This window comes from Hyperolius riggenbachi, chromosome 2 (assembly GCF_040937935.1).
Source record: "Hyperolius riggenbachi isolate aHypRig1 chromosome 2, aHypRig1.pri, whole genome shotgun sequence".
Lineage (NCBI taxonomy): Eukaryota > Metazoa > Chordata > Amphibia > Anura > Hyperoliidae > Hyperolius > Hyperolius riggenbachi.
The window spans coordinates 282,168,538-282,184,674 of record NC_090647.1 but is presented as its reverse complement, the minus strand read 5'-3'; the positions used below and the strand labels follow the sequence as shown (position 1 = coordinate 282,184,674).

General features: G+C 47.8%; 1 protein-coding gene across 3 annotated transcripts in view; it reads left to right on the top strand.

The window, feature by feature from the left end:
* VAV1 (vav guanine nucleotide exchange factor 1) overlaps window positions 1-4,818 on the top strand; it is a 97,022-nt gene extending 92,204 nt beyond the window's left edge. For 2 of the 3 annotated variants that reach the window (XM_068268806.1, XM_068268807.1), the window contains 2 exons: window positions 455-606; window positions 4,119-4,818. In XM_068268806.1, coding sequence (XP_068124907.1) covers window positions 455-606; window positions 4,119-4,172 — 206 coding nt within the window. In that variant the 3' untranslated portion in view covers window positions 4,173-4,818. Of the gene's footprint in view, window positions 1-454; window positions 607-4,118 lie in introns of those variants that run through there. The other variant, XM_068268809.1, reaches the window with a different exon arrangement.
* Window positions 4,819-16,137: the final 11,319 nt, after the last annotated feature.

Below are 16,137 nucleotides of genomic sequence, written 5' to 3'. Positions count from 1 at the left end.
TTATACATATCTGGGTCTTCCTCCAGCCCTATCCATAGGGATCACTCCCATGCCGCTGTCCTCAGCCTTCTCCAGCTCCGGTATGAAGTCCCATAACTTCGCCAGTCTGAGCATGTGCAGTGCGCTCCCTCCGTCTCTCTCTCTCTCTATGAGAATAGTAGCCACTGTATCTATGGTAAGGTGCCCGTATAGCAAGGAGATGTACATTATGTTGCTTGCTTATAACCTGACACAGTGGAACACATAATTAGCTTATTATAGCAGTAAGAGGGTCACATGCTAAGTTTTCCACTTGTAACTCACTATAATCTATTGAGTTACAAGCAAAAGCATAATCTTATTTTAAGTTAGCCAATAAATGGCATCATCCTGATTCAAAACTTCTTGCTTTTACTGATGGGTACCACTATGCAATACTCTACTGCTATGTTACTAATATAATCTCTGGTCACAGATAAGAGAATAAAGTACTTTGGATCAGCACGAGCCCGCTATGACTTCTGTGCAAGAGACAGGACTGAGCTGAGTCTAAAAGAGGGCGATGTCATCAGGATCCTAAGCAAGAAAGGACACCAGGGCTGGTGGAAAGGAGAAGTCTATGGCAAGGTAACACAGAAAGCTAATAGAGGCTGGAATGTGCTGAGCCCAAGTAACAATACATATGAAGGCCATATGTATATGAAGTCAGCTCAAATTCTTTTTTTCAGCCAAGATCAACTTTACGTAAACAAAATTGTTGGAGAAAAAAATAAATTAATACATAGTAAAATGAGAAGATAAAGAGACTCTGTAATAAAAAAAAAGTCCCGGGGCGGTTTGGGGGTACTCACCTCGGGAGGGGGAAGCCTCATTAGGACCCTGAGGCTTACCCCTCCCCTGTAGCTGCAGGCAATCCAGCTCTGGCTCCCCCGAAGCATCCCGCAATCCTGTCTTGACGAGCCTGACATGGCTTGATATATTTACCTTCCCTGGCTCCAGCAGGGGGTGCTGTTGCGGCTCTCAGCACAGAGATAGGCGAAAATAGCGGATCTCTGTCGGGTCCGCTCTACTACTCAGGAGCAGGAGACTTGAGCCTCCGCAGTAGAGTGGCCCGACATCGATCGGCTATTTCCACCTATCTCCGGGCGGAGAGCAGAAACTGCCCCTGCGCTTGAGCCGGGAAGGACGGGTGAAGCCTTGATAGGATCCAGAGACTTCCCTCACCCGAGGTTAGTACCCCCAGGGGAACTTTTTTTAGTTACAGGTTTTCTTTAAAAAAAGATCAAGAAATGATTGATACTTGCCTTGTAATTTGTTCATCTTGTTTGATCCACTATGAGCCTGCAGGTCAGCATCTTTAGCGCGGTCAACTGAACAGTACAAATTGCAGTTGTCTATAAACACACCGTCTAATAATGTGATGGACTAAACATTTTTTTATGCACAAAAGGAGGTACTGCTTGCTTGGTAGCCGCACATTATCTCTTACAATGCTTTGAGGGTTTACAGACAGAAAACTATCATAGCAAAAGGCTAAGGCGTGGAACACACATCTAGTTTTGATTAGCCCATTTTACCGCCTCCATGTAGTATGGGGACCAAAATATTCTGAATCCTATGAACAGATTGTGCAGGTAAGCTTTCATACTACATGAAAGTGGCAAAACTGGCCAATAAAAACAGAATATGTGTACCAGGCTTAAAGGACTTACGAGGCCAGAGAGCCAAAAATAGATCAGTACCTGTCGGCTTTTTTTTTATTCCATAGAGGATACCATCCTCGCCCTCCATTTCGTTCCGCCGCCATTATACTCCTTGTACTGGCCCGAGGTCGGGTACCAACTCCACCGTACATGTCGTCTTATCACTCCCCTCCTAAGATGGCCGCCGAGCTGAGCCATGGCTACGCAGTACACATGGACACAAGTGCGGCTGCGCAACTCTCAGCCCTCCTCCAGGAGATTGGGAGCGAATACGCGGCTGGAGGAGGGCTGAGAGCTGCGCAGCCGCGGCTCAGCTCGGCGGCCATCTTAGGAGGGGAGTGATAAGACGATCCATATGGTGGGGCCAGTACATGGAGTATAATGGTGGTAGAACGAAACGGAGGGCGAGGATGGCGTCCTCTATGAAATAAAAAGCTGACAGGTACTGATCTATTTTTGGCTGTCTGGCCTCGTAAGTCCTTTAAAACAGGGGTCCCCACCACCGGTCCGCGGCCCACTGCTGGTCTGTGGGACGTTTGCAGTTGGGCAGCAGGTCTGTCCTCTTGCCCCGAGCGCCCCCCCCCGCCGCTGCTGTTACCTTAGCCAGCGGCCGCTTCCTTATATTCCCCTCTCCTCCTGCCCGTGTAACTGATTCACAACAGCGTGCCCCGTGGCTGCTGTTATGAGGCAGGAAGCAGGAGAGAGCGGTTCCCATAGTAACGGCGATACACATCGCCGCTACAGGAAGCCGCGCTCTCTCCTGCTTCCTGCCTCATCACAGCAGCCGGGAGATGCGCTGTGAATTAGTTGCACGGGCAGGAGAGGGAAATATAAGGAAGCAGCCGCTGGCTCCGATAACAGCAGGGGGGGCTATACTGGGGCACTATACTGGGCACTATCTACCTGTACTGGGGTGCTATACTGGGCACTATCTACCCATACTGGGGTGTTATACTGGGCACTATTCTAGCCATACTGGGGCACTATGCTAGCCATACTGGGGCAACTATGCTAGCTATGCCACCGCACCCCAGCCCTCAACCTCACCCCCCAAACGGTTCGGGACCCCTGCTTTAAAAGTCACACCGTGGGAGGAGTTTCAATTCCTTATCAGCCTCACAGACGTCCCTGATGGACTATCAGAGAAAAGGTAACATTTCTTGTGGAAAAGAGGGCTTAAAGGGAAGGTTCAGGGAGGGTGGCTAAAAAATAAAAATCAATTTCCACTTACCTGGGGCTTCCTCCAGCCCGTGGCAGGCAGGAGGTGCCCTCGCCGCCGCTCCGCAGGCTCCCGGTGGTCTCCGGGGCCGACCCGACCTGGCCGGCTGCCAGGTCGGGCTCTTCTGCGCTCCAAGGCCCGGCACTTCTGCGTCCCACGCCGGCGCACTGACGTCATCGGACGTCCTCCGGGCTGTACTGCGCAGGCGCAGTAGTTCTGCGCCTGCGCAGTACAGCCCGGCGGACGTCTGATGACGTCAGCGCACCGGCGTGGGACGCAGAAGTGCCGGGCCTTGGAGCGCAGAAGAGCCCGACCTGGCAGCCGGCCTGGCCCCAGGTCGGGTCAGCCACCGGAGACCACCGGGAGCCTGCGGAGCGGCGGCGAGGGCACCTCCTGCCTGCCACGGGCTGGAGGAAGCCCCAGGTAAGTGGAAATTGATTTTTATTTTTTAACCAACCTCCCTGAACCTTCCCTTTAAGCTAATGATAGGTATGAAGTCCAATCCTGAATTTAAGATTCTCTTTAACCACTTGCCGACCGCACGCTTATACCGTGCGTCGGCAAAGTGGCAGCTGCAGGACCAGCGACGCAGTACTGCGTCGCCAGCTGCAGGCTGATTAATCAGGAAGCAGCCGCTCGCGCGAGCGGCTGCTTCCTGTCAATTCACGGCGGGGGGCTCCGTGAATAGCCTGCGGGCTGCCGATGGCGGCTCGCAGGCTAAATGTAAACACAAGCGGAAATAATCCGCTTTGTTTACATTGTACGGCGCTGCTGCGCAGCAGCGCCGTAAGGCAGATCGGCGATCCCCGGCCAATCAGCGGCCGGGGATCGCCGCCATGTGACAGGGGACGTCCTGTCACTGGCTGCACAGGACGGATAGCGTCCTGTGCAGCCCGGATCACCGGGGAGGGGACAGGTAGGAGAGGGAGGGGGGAATTTTGCTGCGGAGGGGGGCTTTGAGGTGCCCCCCCGCTAAATGCCTGCAGGCAGGAGCGATCAGACCCCCCCTGCACATCATCCCCATAGGGGGGAAAAAAGGGGGGCGATCTGATCGCTCTGTGTGCTACCTGATCTGTGCTGGGGGCTGCAGAGCCCACCCAGCACAGATCCCATTAAACAGCCGCTGGTCCTTAAGGGGGGGTAAAGGGTGGGTCCTCAAGTGGTTAAGGCACTTACAACTGCTTGTATTTACTGTTGACTTATGTTGTATTTTCTAGATTGGTTGGTTCCCCTCTAATTATGTAGATGATGACTTTTCGGAGTACTGCTGAGTGACCATCAAATATCTGGAGGAGACACAGACCTCTCATTGCTGAAACTGGAATTATTGCTTTGTAAAGTATTTAAAGACTTCTGTACCAGCGTGAAAAAAAAAAAAAAAAAGACTTTGTGAACTGCCTTTAAAGACACACTGAAGGTTATGAAGACGTTTACTTGCTGTTGACATTCAGCTAATGGCTCAGACTTCTAGAATAACTTAATTCTCTTATTTTACACTTCATACATCTTTATAAAATGTCTCTCTGTGTTTTTTGGATATAAGCTGACTTTTTTTTTTTTACTTTGTTTCCATTACTAGTAAAGGCACAATTGACAAAATTGAATACTGCAGCTAGGTTCACAGTGGTCAGTTATATAACGCACATGTTAGAATGTGTGTGAACTGAAATGGACACTGGCCATAGACTTTAATACAAAGCCTGCATGCAGCGAGTTAAAATAATGCGATCTGTTACTGTGAATAGGCCCATAGAATTGTATGGGCAGTAAGTTAACATGCAGATTTATTCTGCAACGCAACTGACCACTGAATAGGGCCTTTATAGCATACATCTTATAAATCTACTTTTTGACTAAACAGCAGTTGTACAGTCTATTGACCAATTAAAATGTATCATCATACTGCCAAAAATGTTGTCACTGTAAAATGTAAATAAAATGCAATGATTTGCAAATTATGTAAAAGCCTTCATTCACAGACTTTTTATTCTTAAAGGTGAAAAGCAGACTATTGTATTACATAAGTTTCATATTTGATGCAGCCTTCCAGAGAAATTGCAATTGGAAAAGATGGTCACATGATCCATAGATTTGTGCACAAACTATAAAGCTGCCACTGCATAGAGCTATCACCTGTTATTCAGTGTAGCCAAACTGCATATGACACAGGAAATCAACACTGCAAACTCGGTCAGCCAGTTAACACAAAGAATGAGAAAAAATGGTTTACATGCTATGCACAAAGCATTGTGCATTGCAAATTATAATTTATTCTACAAAACATGCATTTAAATACTGTGCCTGAGCAATGGCATTACATAAAAATCGTTTACAGACAACATATTGGGAACTGATTAACAATATTTTGTGAAAATATTTGCTAATTTTGAAGTTGATGCTAGTAACATTTGCAAAAAGTGGGAGCTGGGGAATGTTTACCTTGTTTTTTTGAACAGAGCTCCTTAGAAATTTGGGAACTGAGAAGATACTTTAAGAGGCTGTAGTTTTTAAACTGAAATGCTGTCCTATTCTTACCTCATAAAGGGATTCAGCTGCTCCACAGTTCATGGTCCCGTTTGTTGTACTGTATTCTTTGTTTCATAATGTGACAGATCTGGCCTGCATCTGGACTTTAGTCTTTACAGGCTTAAAAAATGTTTAACCACTTGCCGACCGCGCACTCATAACGCGCGTCGGCAAAGTGGCAGCTGCAGGACCAGCGACGCAGTTCCGCGTCACCGGCTGCAGGCTAATTAATCAGGAAGCAGCCGCTCGTGCGAGCGGCTGCTTCCTGTCAATTCACGGCGGGGGGCTCCGTGAAATAATCCGCTTTGTTTACATTTCTACATTTTCTACATTTTCTGTACCAGATCAGCGATCCCCGGCCAATCAGCGGCCGGGGATCGCTGTCACATGACAGGCAGGAGCCTGTTAGAGGCTGCACAGGACAGATCCGTTTCTGTGCAGCCTCGGATCTCCGGGGAAGGGAGGGAGGGGGGAATATCGCCGCGGAGGGGGGCTTTGAGGTGCCCCCCCGCCACCCACAGCATGCAGGAGCGATAGGACCCCCCCCAGCACATCATCCCCCTAGTGGGGGAAAAAAGGGTGGCGATCTGGTCGCTCTGCCTGGTGTTTGATCTGTGCTGGGGGCTGCACAGCCCACCCAGCACAGATCAGCTAAAACAGCGCTGGTCCTTAAGGGGGGGGTAAAGGGTGGGTCCTCAAGTGGTTAATGCAAAGCATGACCTTATAAAGCCTCCACTAGTAATTGCAGCAGTTTTTTCAGTAGTTACCTGTGTGTGTATTTCTGCTGCTGGACCAGGTATAGCCAACAATTCAGGCCTTGCAGCCCCTAAACGTAGCTAAATTTACCACTACACAAAGAATTGAATGTGTGCATTAAACACCAAGTGAACACTTGACATATCTGGCTAAGCAAATTTGGCCTAATTGGCTATTCATGAGGCAATGCTCATGCAAATATGCATTCGCTTTCGCATGCAGGGTCAAAAACCAATGCCGCAACGCAGTCGCCCTGTCGGAGGGGGAGGCTGGGTGGCGCAGGCGGCCCCCCCAAGTTCCCAGGCAGTGAGAGCGCCTGGGACCCTGCGGTCCCCCGGTTGTATGGGGGCAATGGGAAGCCTCCCTGTGGCGCTCCTGGATAGTGCTATTGTAGCATGAACTAATTCCCGCAGGGCGACCGCTTTGCGGCATTGGTTTTTGACCCTGCATAAGTTGGCATGCGAAAGCAAATGCATATTTGCATGAGCATTGCCTCATGAATAGCCAATTAGGCCAAATTTGCTTAGCCAGATATGTCAGGTGTTCACTTGGTGTTTAATGCACACATTCAATTCTTTGTGTAGTAGCTAAATTTACCCGGATGCTAACAATAACAAGCCCTATTTCCAAAACAACTGTGACGCTCTCTGTGAAATGTAAATAAAAGCAGAATGTAATGATTTCCAAATCCTGTAAAACCACAATATTAATTTAATAACTAAAAAAAAAAAAACCCCGCAAAGAACATGCAAACATTGACACTGCAAAATGTTGGTTTACAGCAAGGCTGGGAGCACACTTGTCTAAACGGAAAACTATGAGTTTTCTGTCACATGCGTTTTGTTTTTTCCCTCTGTGTTTGTGTGTTTTTTTTATTGCATTTTTGTATAAATTTGCATTGGTACTTATCCGTTAGCCGGGCGCATCCGGCAGGTGGCGCTAATTACTATTCCCCCTCCAGGCCGACATGGATGGTAGGGAAAGATGTAACTCTGGTGGAGTTTTGTCGCCACCTAGAGGATGCGCCCGGCTAACGGATAAGTACCGTTGCATTTTTTAATCAGCGGTTTTACCTACGGAAAAAAAAAATATAGTATCATGTATTTTTTTCAAAATTGCATGTTTTTCGCAGATAGCTGCATTTTGCAGCAAGGCATATACTTTTATAATGTGTGATTTCTAAAAAAAAAAAAAAAAAAAAAAAGTGCTGAGCCTAACACGTTTCAAAAAAAATAGTTATGTCAGGGTAATGTTTCTGCTGTTTCATCACTTCTTGTAACACTACACTGGTTTAAATGTTTGAGAACAGAAGACCACAATTGTAGTTAAGACAATTAAATGTTCTCCTAGTCTTACCCGATATAGGATCTCCGCTGCTCCTACGTTGTTCATTTCATAATCCACAATTTTTTTGTGGCTGGTTTACACTCCAGCCAGCGCAGTTGAGTTCCAATATTGGACTCAATTGAACTATTCTACCATTGAGTCATGCAGTTGTAATATGTGCCCATTCAGTTTGGCAATGTCTTGCTAAAATAAGGACAACCTTCCTTGGCACAGACCCCTTGGTCACACTGTTTCATTGGGGTCAATTCATAAAGCATTTAGTAATGCAGAAGACAGCTGACTTTACAGAGCACTTAAGAAAATGGCAATTCATAAAAGCTGTTACTGCATGAAAAGCTGAAATTACTAAGCAGAGAGGTAAATTACCGAATTGTACGGTAAATGCCTCAACACGCCAGTAAATGTCTATTCATAAAGCGGACAACAAGTGGTAATGCCACAAAAGCAATACTTCCTGCTTTGAAGTGGTGAAAAAATTTGTGGCATCTGTGCGAGGAGACTGTGCTGGGAGTGTGACTCACAGGCAGAAGTAGGGAGCCAATAGAAACAGCCCGTCGTCTGGATGATGGAATCTGATAGGACCCGCAGCCTTCTCCAGAGGGACATGCTTTTACCCTCCCTAGCGGTAACCCCGAGTCAGGCTCGGGACAGAAATCCGCAGCTCTGAGCAGTAATCCCGAGTTAAATCCATCAGAGGTGTGAAATGTGCAGGGCTGCTGCTGATCTATCAAGTGGTATGATTTTTAGGGTCTGAAAGCTTGTGAAAAAATTGCAAAGCTTTTGGAAAAAGAATCTGGAAATAATCATACTGCTAAGGAAGCTACCCCCCCCCCCCCCCCCCCCCCAGGCAGCAGCTGAGTGAGATCAGAACACAACAGACACCCCCTGAGTACTTTAGGCTGTGTGTATGTTTAACTTCTTGGGTACCGGTTTGAAAATATGTAGGAGTTATAATGGAAAATAACCTAAGAATGGCATGTGTAACGTTTCTTGGAAGTCTAGAGCTATGTACACACATACGACAACGATCGTTCATAGTGAACGACAAACGATCTTTTAATTGACGAAAGAACGAACTAAGTAAAGTTAGCTTTTAAAGCTAACGATCTGATTGTTTGTTAATGAACGATCCAGGAACAATGTCACATACTGTTCCTGGAACTGACATCATAGCAAGTTCCGCCCGCATGTTATGAACAGTTCAAAACGTACGTTACTGTAAAACTAACGTTATGTATATTACAGTACAAGATTTCATACTTCAGGTATGTAGGTAGAGCATTTACATAATATAGCGTTGACAAAACATACAAATATACACTCTGTCCTGTTAAAATGACAATTCTGATATAATAATGTAGCAATTAACTTGTCACAGCACACATTCATAGAACGAACGTTACATCACGAAAAGCAACTGTTGCGCTTAAAAAGGAAAGGTTCTATGGAGATAACTAAATACGCATGTCAAGCCTACTACTAACGACCATTTTCTAACGATGTACTACTTTTGCAAACAATCGTCGTTAAAAACGAAAGATCTGCCTTGGTGGATTTTTTTAAACGATCTAGCTCGTTCATCTTTTGACTTAATGATCGTTGGATGTTTTTTTTTTTAAAACAGTCGTCAAATGATCGGGGACCAATCGTTTCAAACGACTATAGTCGCATGTGTGTACGCACCTTAAGCCGTAGCAATTAACCACTTGCCGACCGCACGCTTATACCGTGCGTCGGCAAAGTGGCAGCTGCAGGACCAGCGACGCAGTACTGCGTCGCCAGCTGCAGGCTGATTAATCAGGAAGCTCGCGCGAGCGGCTGCTTCCTGTCAATTCACGGCGGGGGGCTCCGTGAATAGCCTGCGGGCCGCCGATGGCGGCTCGCAGGCTAAATGTAAACACAAGCGGAAATAATCCGCTTTGTTTACAGTGTCCAGCGCTGCTGCGCAGCAGCGCCGTAAGGCAGATCGGCGATCCCCGGCCAATCAGCGGCCGGGGATCGCCACCATGTGACAGGGGACGTCCTGTCACAGGCTGCACAGAACGGATAGCATCCTGTGCAGCCCCGATCACCAGGGGGCCAGGTAGGAGAGGGGGGAAGCGGAATTTCGCCGCGGAGGGGGGCTTTGAGGTGGCCCCCCGCCAGCCACACGCAGGCAGGAGAGATCGGACCCCCCCAGCACATCATCCCCCTAGTGGGGAAAAAAGGGGGGTGATCTGATCTCTCTGCCTGTTGTTTGATCTGTGCTGGGGACTGTAGAGCCCACCCAGCACAGATCACATAATTCAATGCTGGTCCTTAACCACTTGCCGACCGCGCACTCGTACCGCGCGTCGGCAAAGTGGCAGCTGCAGGACCAGCGACGCAGTATTGCGTCGCCAGCTGCAGGCTGACTAATCAGGAAGCTCGCGCGAGCGGCTGCTTCCTGTCAAATCACGGCGGGGGGGCTCCGTGAATAGCCTGCGGGCCGCTGATGGCGGCTCGCAGGCTAAATGTAAACACAAGCGGAAATAATCCGCTTTGTTTACATTGTACAGCGCTGCTGCGCAGCAGCGCCGTAAGGCAGATCGGCGATCCCCGGCCAATCAGCGGCCGGGGATGGCCGCCATGTGACAGGGGACGTCCTGTCACTGGCTGCACAGGACGGATAGCGTCCTGTGCAGCCCGGAACACCAGGGGGCCAGGTAGGAGAGGGAGGGGGGGGGATTTCGCCGCGGAGGGGGGCTTTGAGGTGCCCCCCCCCCCGCAACACCGGCAGGCAGGAGCGATCAGACCCCCCCAGCACATCATCCCCATAGTGGGGGAAAAAGGGGGGCGATCTGATCGCTCTAGATGCACCCTGATCTGTGCTGGGGGCTGTAGAGCCCACCCAGCACAGATCACAAATAACAGCGCTGGTCCTTAAGGGGGGGTAAAGGGTGGGTCCTCAAGTGGTTAAGGGGGGGTAAAGGGTGGGTCCTCAAGTGGTTAAAGAGAATGTTGAGAAAGACTAATAGACATTTAGAGGCAGTATAACAAGACATGTCATTTAAAGGGATGTTTGGATGCCTCTTCCTTCCTCCTCAGAGGATCTGGCTTTAGGCCTATACTTTCCCCTATAAGTGGCAGTGAAGCACAGCAGACCTTTACCTGCTGCAGCACAGGGTCAGTCCCCTCTACAGTTCGCAAACTACTCTGTATAGCAAAACCATTCCATATGACTCCTGTAAGTAAGTGAATATTATGTACATCTGTGCTTCACCTGACAAATTACTATGCGTCACATTTAACCACTTGATGACCCACCCTTTACCCCCCCCTTAAGGACCAGCGCTGTTTTGAGTGATCTGTGCTGGGTGGGCTCTGCAGCCCCCAGCACAGATCAGGGTGCAGGCAGAGAGATCAGATTGCCCCCCTTTTTTCCCCCCTATGGGGATGATGTGCAGGGGGAGGTCTGATCTCTCCTGCCTGCCTGGGTGTTGCGGGGGGGGAGGGAGCACCTCAAAGCCCCCCTCCGCGGCGAAATCCTCCCCCTCCCTCTCCTACCTGGCCCCCCCGGCGATCGAGGCTGCACAGGACGCTATCCGTCCTGTGCAGCCAGTGACGGGACGTCCCCTGTCACATGGCGGCCATCCCCGGCCACTGATTGGCCGGGGATCGCCGATCTGCCTTACGGCGCTGCTGCGCAGCAGCGCCGTACAATGTAAACAAAGCGGATTATTTCCGCTTGTGTTTACATTTAGCCTGCGAGCCGCCATCGGCGGCCCGCAGGCTATTCACGGAGCCCCCCGCCGTGAATTGACAGGAAGCAGCCGCTCGCGCGAGCGGCTGCTTCCTAATTAACCACTTGAGGACCTAGGGCTTTCTACCCCTTAAGGACCGGCCACTTTTTTTCCATTCAGACCACTGCAGCTTTCACGGTTTATTGCTCGCTCATACAACCTACCACCTAAATGAATTTTGGCTCCTTTTCTTGTCACTAATAAAGCTTTCTTTTGGTGCTATTTGATTGCTCCTGCGATTTTTACTTTTTATTATATTCATCAAAAAAGACATGAATTTTGGCAAAAAAATGATTTTTTTAACTTTCTGTGCTGACATTTTTCAAATAAAGTAAAATTTCTGTATACATGCAGCGCGAAAAATGTGGACAAACATGTTTTTGATAAAAAAAAACCCATTCAGTGTATATTTATTGGTTTGGGTAAAAGTTATAGCGTTTACAAACTATGGTGCCAAAAGTGAATTTTCCCATTTTCAAGCATCTCTGACTTTTCTGACCCCCTGTCATGTTTCATGAGGGGCTAGAATTCCAGGATAGTATAAATACCCCCCAAATGACCCCATTTTGGAAAGAAGACATCCCAAAGTATTCACTGAGAGGCATAGTGAGTTCATAGAAGATATTATTTTTTGTCACAAGTAAGCGGAAAATGACACTTTGTGAGAAAAAAAAAAAAAAAAAAAAGTTTCCATTTCTTCTAACTTGCGACAAAAAAAAATGAAATCTGCCACGGACTCACCATGCCCCTCTCTGAATACCTTGAAGGGTCTACTTTCCAAAATGGGATCATTTGTGGGGTGTGTTTACTGTCCTGACATTTTGGGGGGTGCTAAATTGTAAGCACCCCTGTAAAGCCTAAAGGTGCTCATTGGACTTTGGACCCCTTAGCGCAGTTAGGCTGCAAAAAAGTGCCACACATGTGGTATTGCCGTACTCAGGAGAAGTAGTATAATGTGTTTTGGGGTGTATTTTTACACATACCCATGCTGGGTGGGAGAAATATCTCTGTAAATGACAATTTGTTAATTTTTTTTACACACAATTGTCCATTTACAGAGATATTTCTCCCACTCAGCATGGGTATGTGTAAAAATACACCACAAAACACATTATACTACTTCTCCTGAGTACGGCGATACCACATGTGTGGCACTTTTTTGCACCCTAACTGCGCTAAAGGGCCCAAAGTCCAATGAGTACCTTTAGGATTTCACAGGTCATTTTGAGAAATTTCGTTTCAAGACTACTCCTCACGGTTTAGGGCCCCTAAAATGCCAGGGCAGTATAGGAACCCCACAAATGACCCCATTTTAGAAAGAAGACACCCCAAGGTATTCCGTTAGTAGTATGGCGAGTTCATAGAAGATTTTATTTTTTGTCACAAGTTAGCGGAAAATGACACTTTGTGAAAAAACACAATTAAAATCAATTTCCGCTAACTTTTGACAAAAAATAAAATCTTCTATGAACTCACCATACTCCTAACGGAATACCTTGGGGTGTCTTCTTTCTAAAATGGGGTCATTTGTGGGGTTCCTATACTGCCCTGGCATTTTAGGGGCCCTAAACCGTGAGGAGTAGTCTTGAAACGAAATTTCTCAAAATGACCTGTGAAATCCTAAAGGTACTCATTGGACTTTGGGCCCTTTAGCGCAGTTAGGGTGCAAAAAAGTGCCACACATGTGGTATCGCCATACTCGGGAGAAGTAGTACAATGTGTTTTGGGGTGTATTTTTACACATACCCATGCTGGGTGGGAGAAATACCTCTGTAAATGGACAATTGTGTGTAAAAAAATCAAAAGATTGTCATTTACAGAGGTATTTCTCCCACCCAGCATGGGTATGTGTAAAAATACACCCCAAAACACATTGTACTACTTCTCCCGAGTACGGCGATACCACATGTGTGGCACTTTTTTGCACCCTAACTGCACTAAGGGGCCCAAAGTCCAATGAGTACCTTTAGGATTTCACAGGTCATTTTTGTTTCAAGACTACTCCTCACGGTTTAGGGCCCCTAAAATGCCAGGGCAGTATAGGAACCCCACTAATGACCCCATTTTAGAAAGAAGACACCCCAAAGTATTCCGTTAGGAGTATGGTGAGTTCATAGAAGTTTTTATTTTTTTGTCACAAGTTAGCGGAAATTGATTTTAATAGTTTTTTTTCACAAAGTGTCATTTTCCGCTAACTTGTGACAAAAAATAAAATCTTCTATGAACTCACCATACTCCGTACGGAATACCTTTGGGTGTCTTCTTTCTAGAATGGGGTCATTTGTGGGGTTCCTATACTGCCCTGGCATTTTAGGGGCCCTAAACCGTGAGGAGTAGTCTTGAAACCAAATGTCGCAAAATGACCTGTGAAATCCTAAAGGTACTCATTGGACTTTGGGCCCCTTAGCGTACTTAGGGTGTAAAAAAGTGCCACACATGTGGTACCGCTGTACTCAGGAGAAGTAGTATAATGCGTTTTGGGGTGTATTTTTACACATACCCATGCTAAGTGGGAGAAATATCTCTGTAAATGACAATTGTTTGATTTTTTTACACACAATTGTCCATTTACATAGAAATTTCTCCCACCCAGCATGGGTATGTGTAAAAATACACCCCAAAACACATTATACTACTTTTCCTGAGTACGGCGGTACCACATGTGTGACACTTTTTTGCAGCCTAGGTGCGCTAAGGGGCCCAACGTCCTATTCACAGGTCATTTTGAAGCATTTGTTTTCTAGACTACTCCTCGCGGTTTAGGGCCCCTAAAATGCCAGGGCAGTATAGGAACCCCACAAGTGACCCGATTTTAGAAAGAAGACACCCCAAGGTATTCCGTTAGGTGTATGGCGAGTTCATAGAAGATTTTATTTTTTGTCACAAGTTAGTGAAAAATGACACTTTGTGAAAAAAAACCAATAAAAATTAATTTCCGCTAACTTTTGACAAAAAATTAAATCTTCTATGAACTCGTCATACACCTAACATAATACCTTGGGGTGTCTTTTTTTTCTAAAATGGGGTCACTTGTGGGGTTCCTATACCGCCCTGGCATTTTACAGGCCCAAAACCGTGAGTAGTCTGGAAACCAAATGTCTCAAAATGACTGTTCAGGGGTATAAGCATCTGCAAATTTTGATGACAGGTGGTCTATGAGGGGGCGAATTTTGTGGAACCGGTCATAAGCAGGGTGGCCTTTTAGATGACAGGTTGTATTGGGCCTGATCTGATGGATAGGAGTGCTAGGGGGGTGACAGGAGGTGATTGATGGGTGTCTCAGGGGGTGGTTAGAGGGGAAAATAGATGCAATCCATGCACTGGGGAGGTGATCGGAAGGGGGTCTGAGGGTTTGGCCGAGTGATCAGGAGCCCACACGGGGCAAATTGGGGCCTGATCTGATGGGTAGGTGTGCTAGGGGGTGACAGGAGGTGATTGATGGGTGTCTCAAGGTGTGATTAGAGGGGGGAATGGATGCAAGCAATGCACTGGCGAGGTGATCAGGGCTGGGGTCTGAGGGCATTCTGAGGGTGTGGGCGGGTGATTGAGTGCCCTAGGGGCAGATAGGGGTCTAATCTGATAGGTAGCAGTGACAGGGGGTGATTGATGGGTAATTAGTGGGTGTTTAGGGTAGAGAATAGATGGAAACACTGCGCTTGGGTGGTGATCTGATGTCGGATCTGCGGGCGATCTATTGGTGTGGGTGGGTGATCAGTTTGCCCGCAAGGGGCAGGTTAGGGGCTGATTGATGGGTGGCAGTGACAGCGGGTGATTGATGGGTGGCAGTGACAGGGGGTGATTGATGGGTGGCAGTGACAGGGGGTGATTGATGGGTGATTGATAGGTGATTGACAGGTAATCAGTGGGTTATTACAGGGGAGAACAGATGTAAATATTGCACTGGCGAATTGATAAGGGGGGGTCTGAGGGCAATCTGAGCGTGTAGGCGGTCGATTGGGTGCCCGCAAGGGGCAGATTAGGGTCTGATCTGATAGGTAACAGTGACAGGTGGTGATAGGGAGTGATTGATGGGTGATTGATGGGTAATTAGTGGGTGTTTAGAGGAGAGAATAGATGGAAACACTGCGCTTGGGTGGTGATCTGATGTCGGATCTGCGGGCGATCTATTGGTGTGGGTGGGTGATCAGATTGCCCGCAAGGGGCAGGTTAGGGGCTGATTGTTGGGTGGCAGTGACAGGGGGTGATTGATGGGTGATAGGTGATTGGCAGGTGATTGACAGGTGATCAGTGGGTTATTACAGGGAAGGACAGATGTAATTAATGCACTGGCGAATTGATAAGGGGGGGGGGGGGTCTGAGGGCAATCTGAGCGTGTGGGCGGGTGATTGGGTGCCCGCAAGGGGCAGATTAGGGTCTGATCTGATAGGTAACAGTGACAGGTGGTGATAGGGGGTGATTGATGGGTAATTAGTGGGTGTTTAGAGAAGATAACAGATGTAAACGATACATTTGGGAGGTAATCTGACGGCGGGTTTGCGGGCGATCTAATGGTGTGGGTGGGTGATCAGATTGCCCGCAAGGGGCAGGTTAGGGGCTGATTGATGGGTGGCAGTGACAGGGGGTGACAGGGGGTGATTGATGGGTGATAGGTGATTGGCAGGTGATTGACAGGTGATCAGTGGGTTATTACAGGGAAGAACAGATGTAATTAATGCACTGGTGAATTGATAAGGGGGGGTCAGAGGGCAATCTGAGCGTGTGGGCGGGTGATTGGGTGCCCGCAAGGGGCAGATTAGGGTCTGATCTGATAGGTAAAAGTGACAAGTGGTGATAGGGGGTGATTGATGGGTAATTAGTGGGTGTTTAGAGGAGAGAATAGATGTAA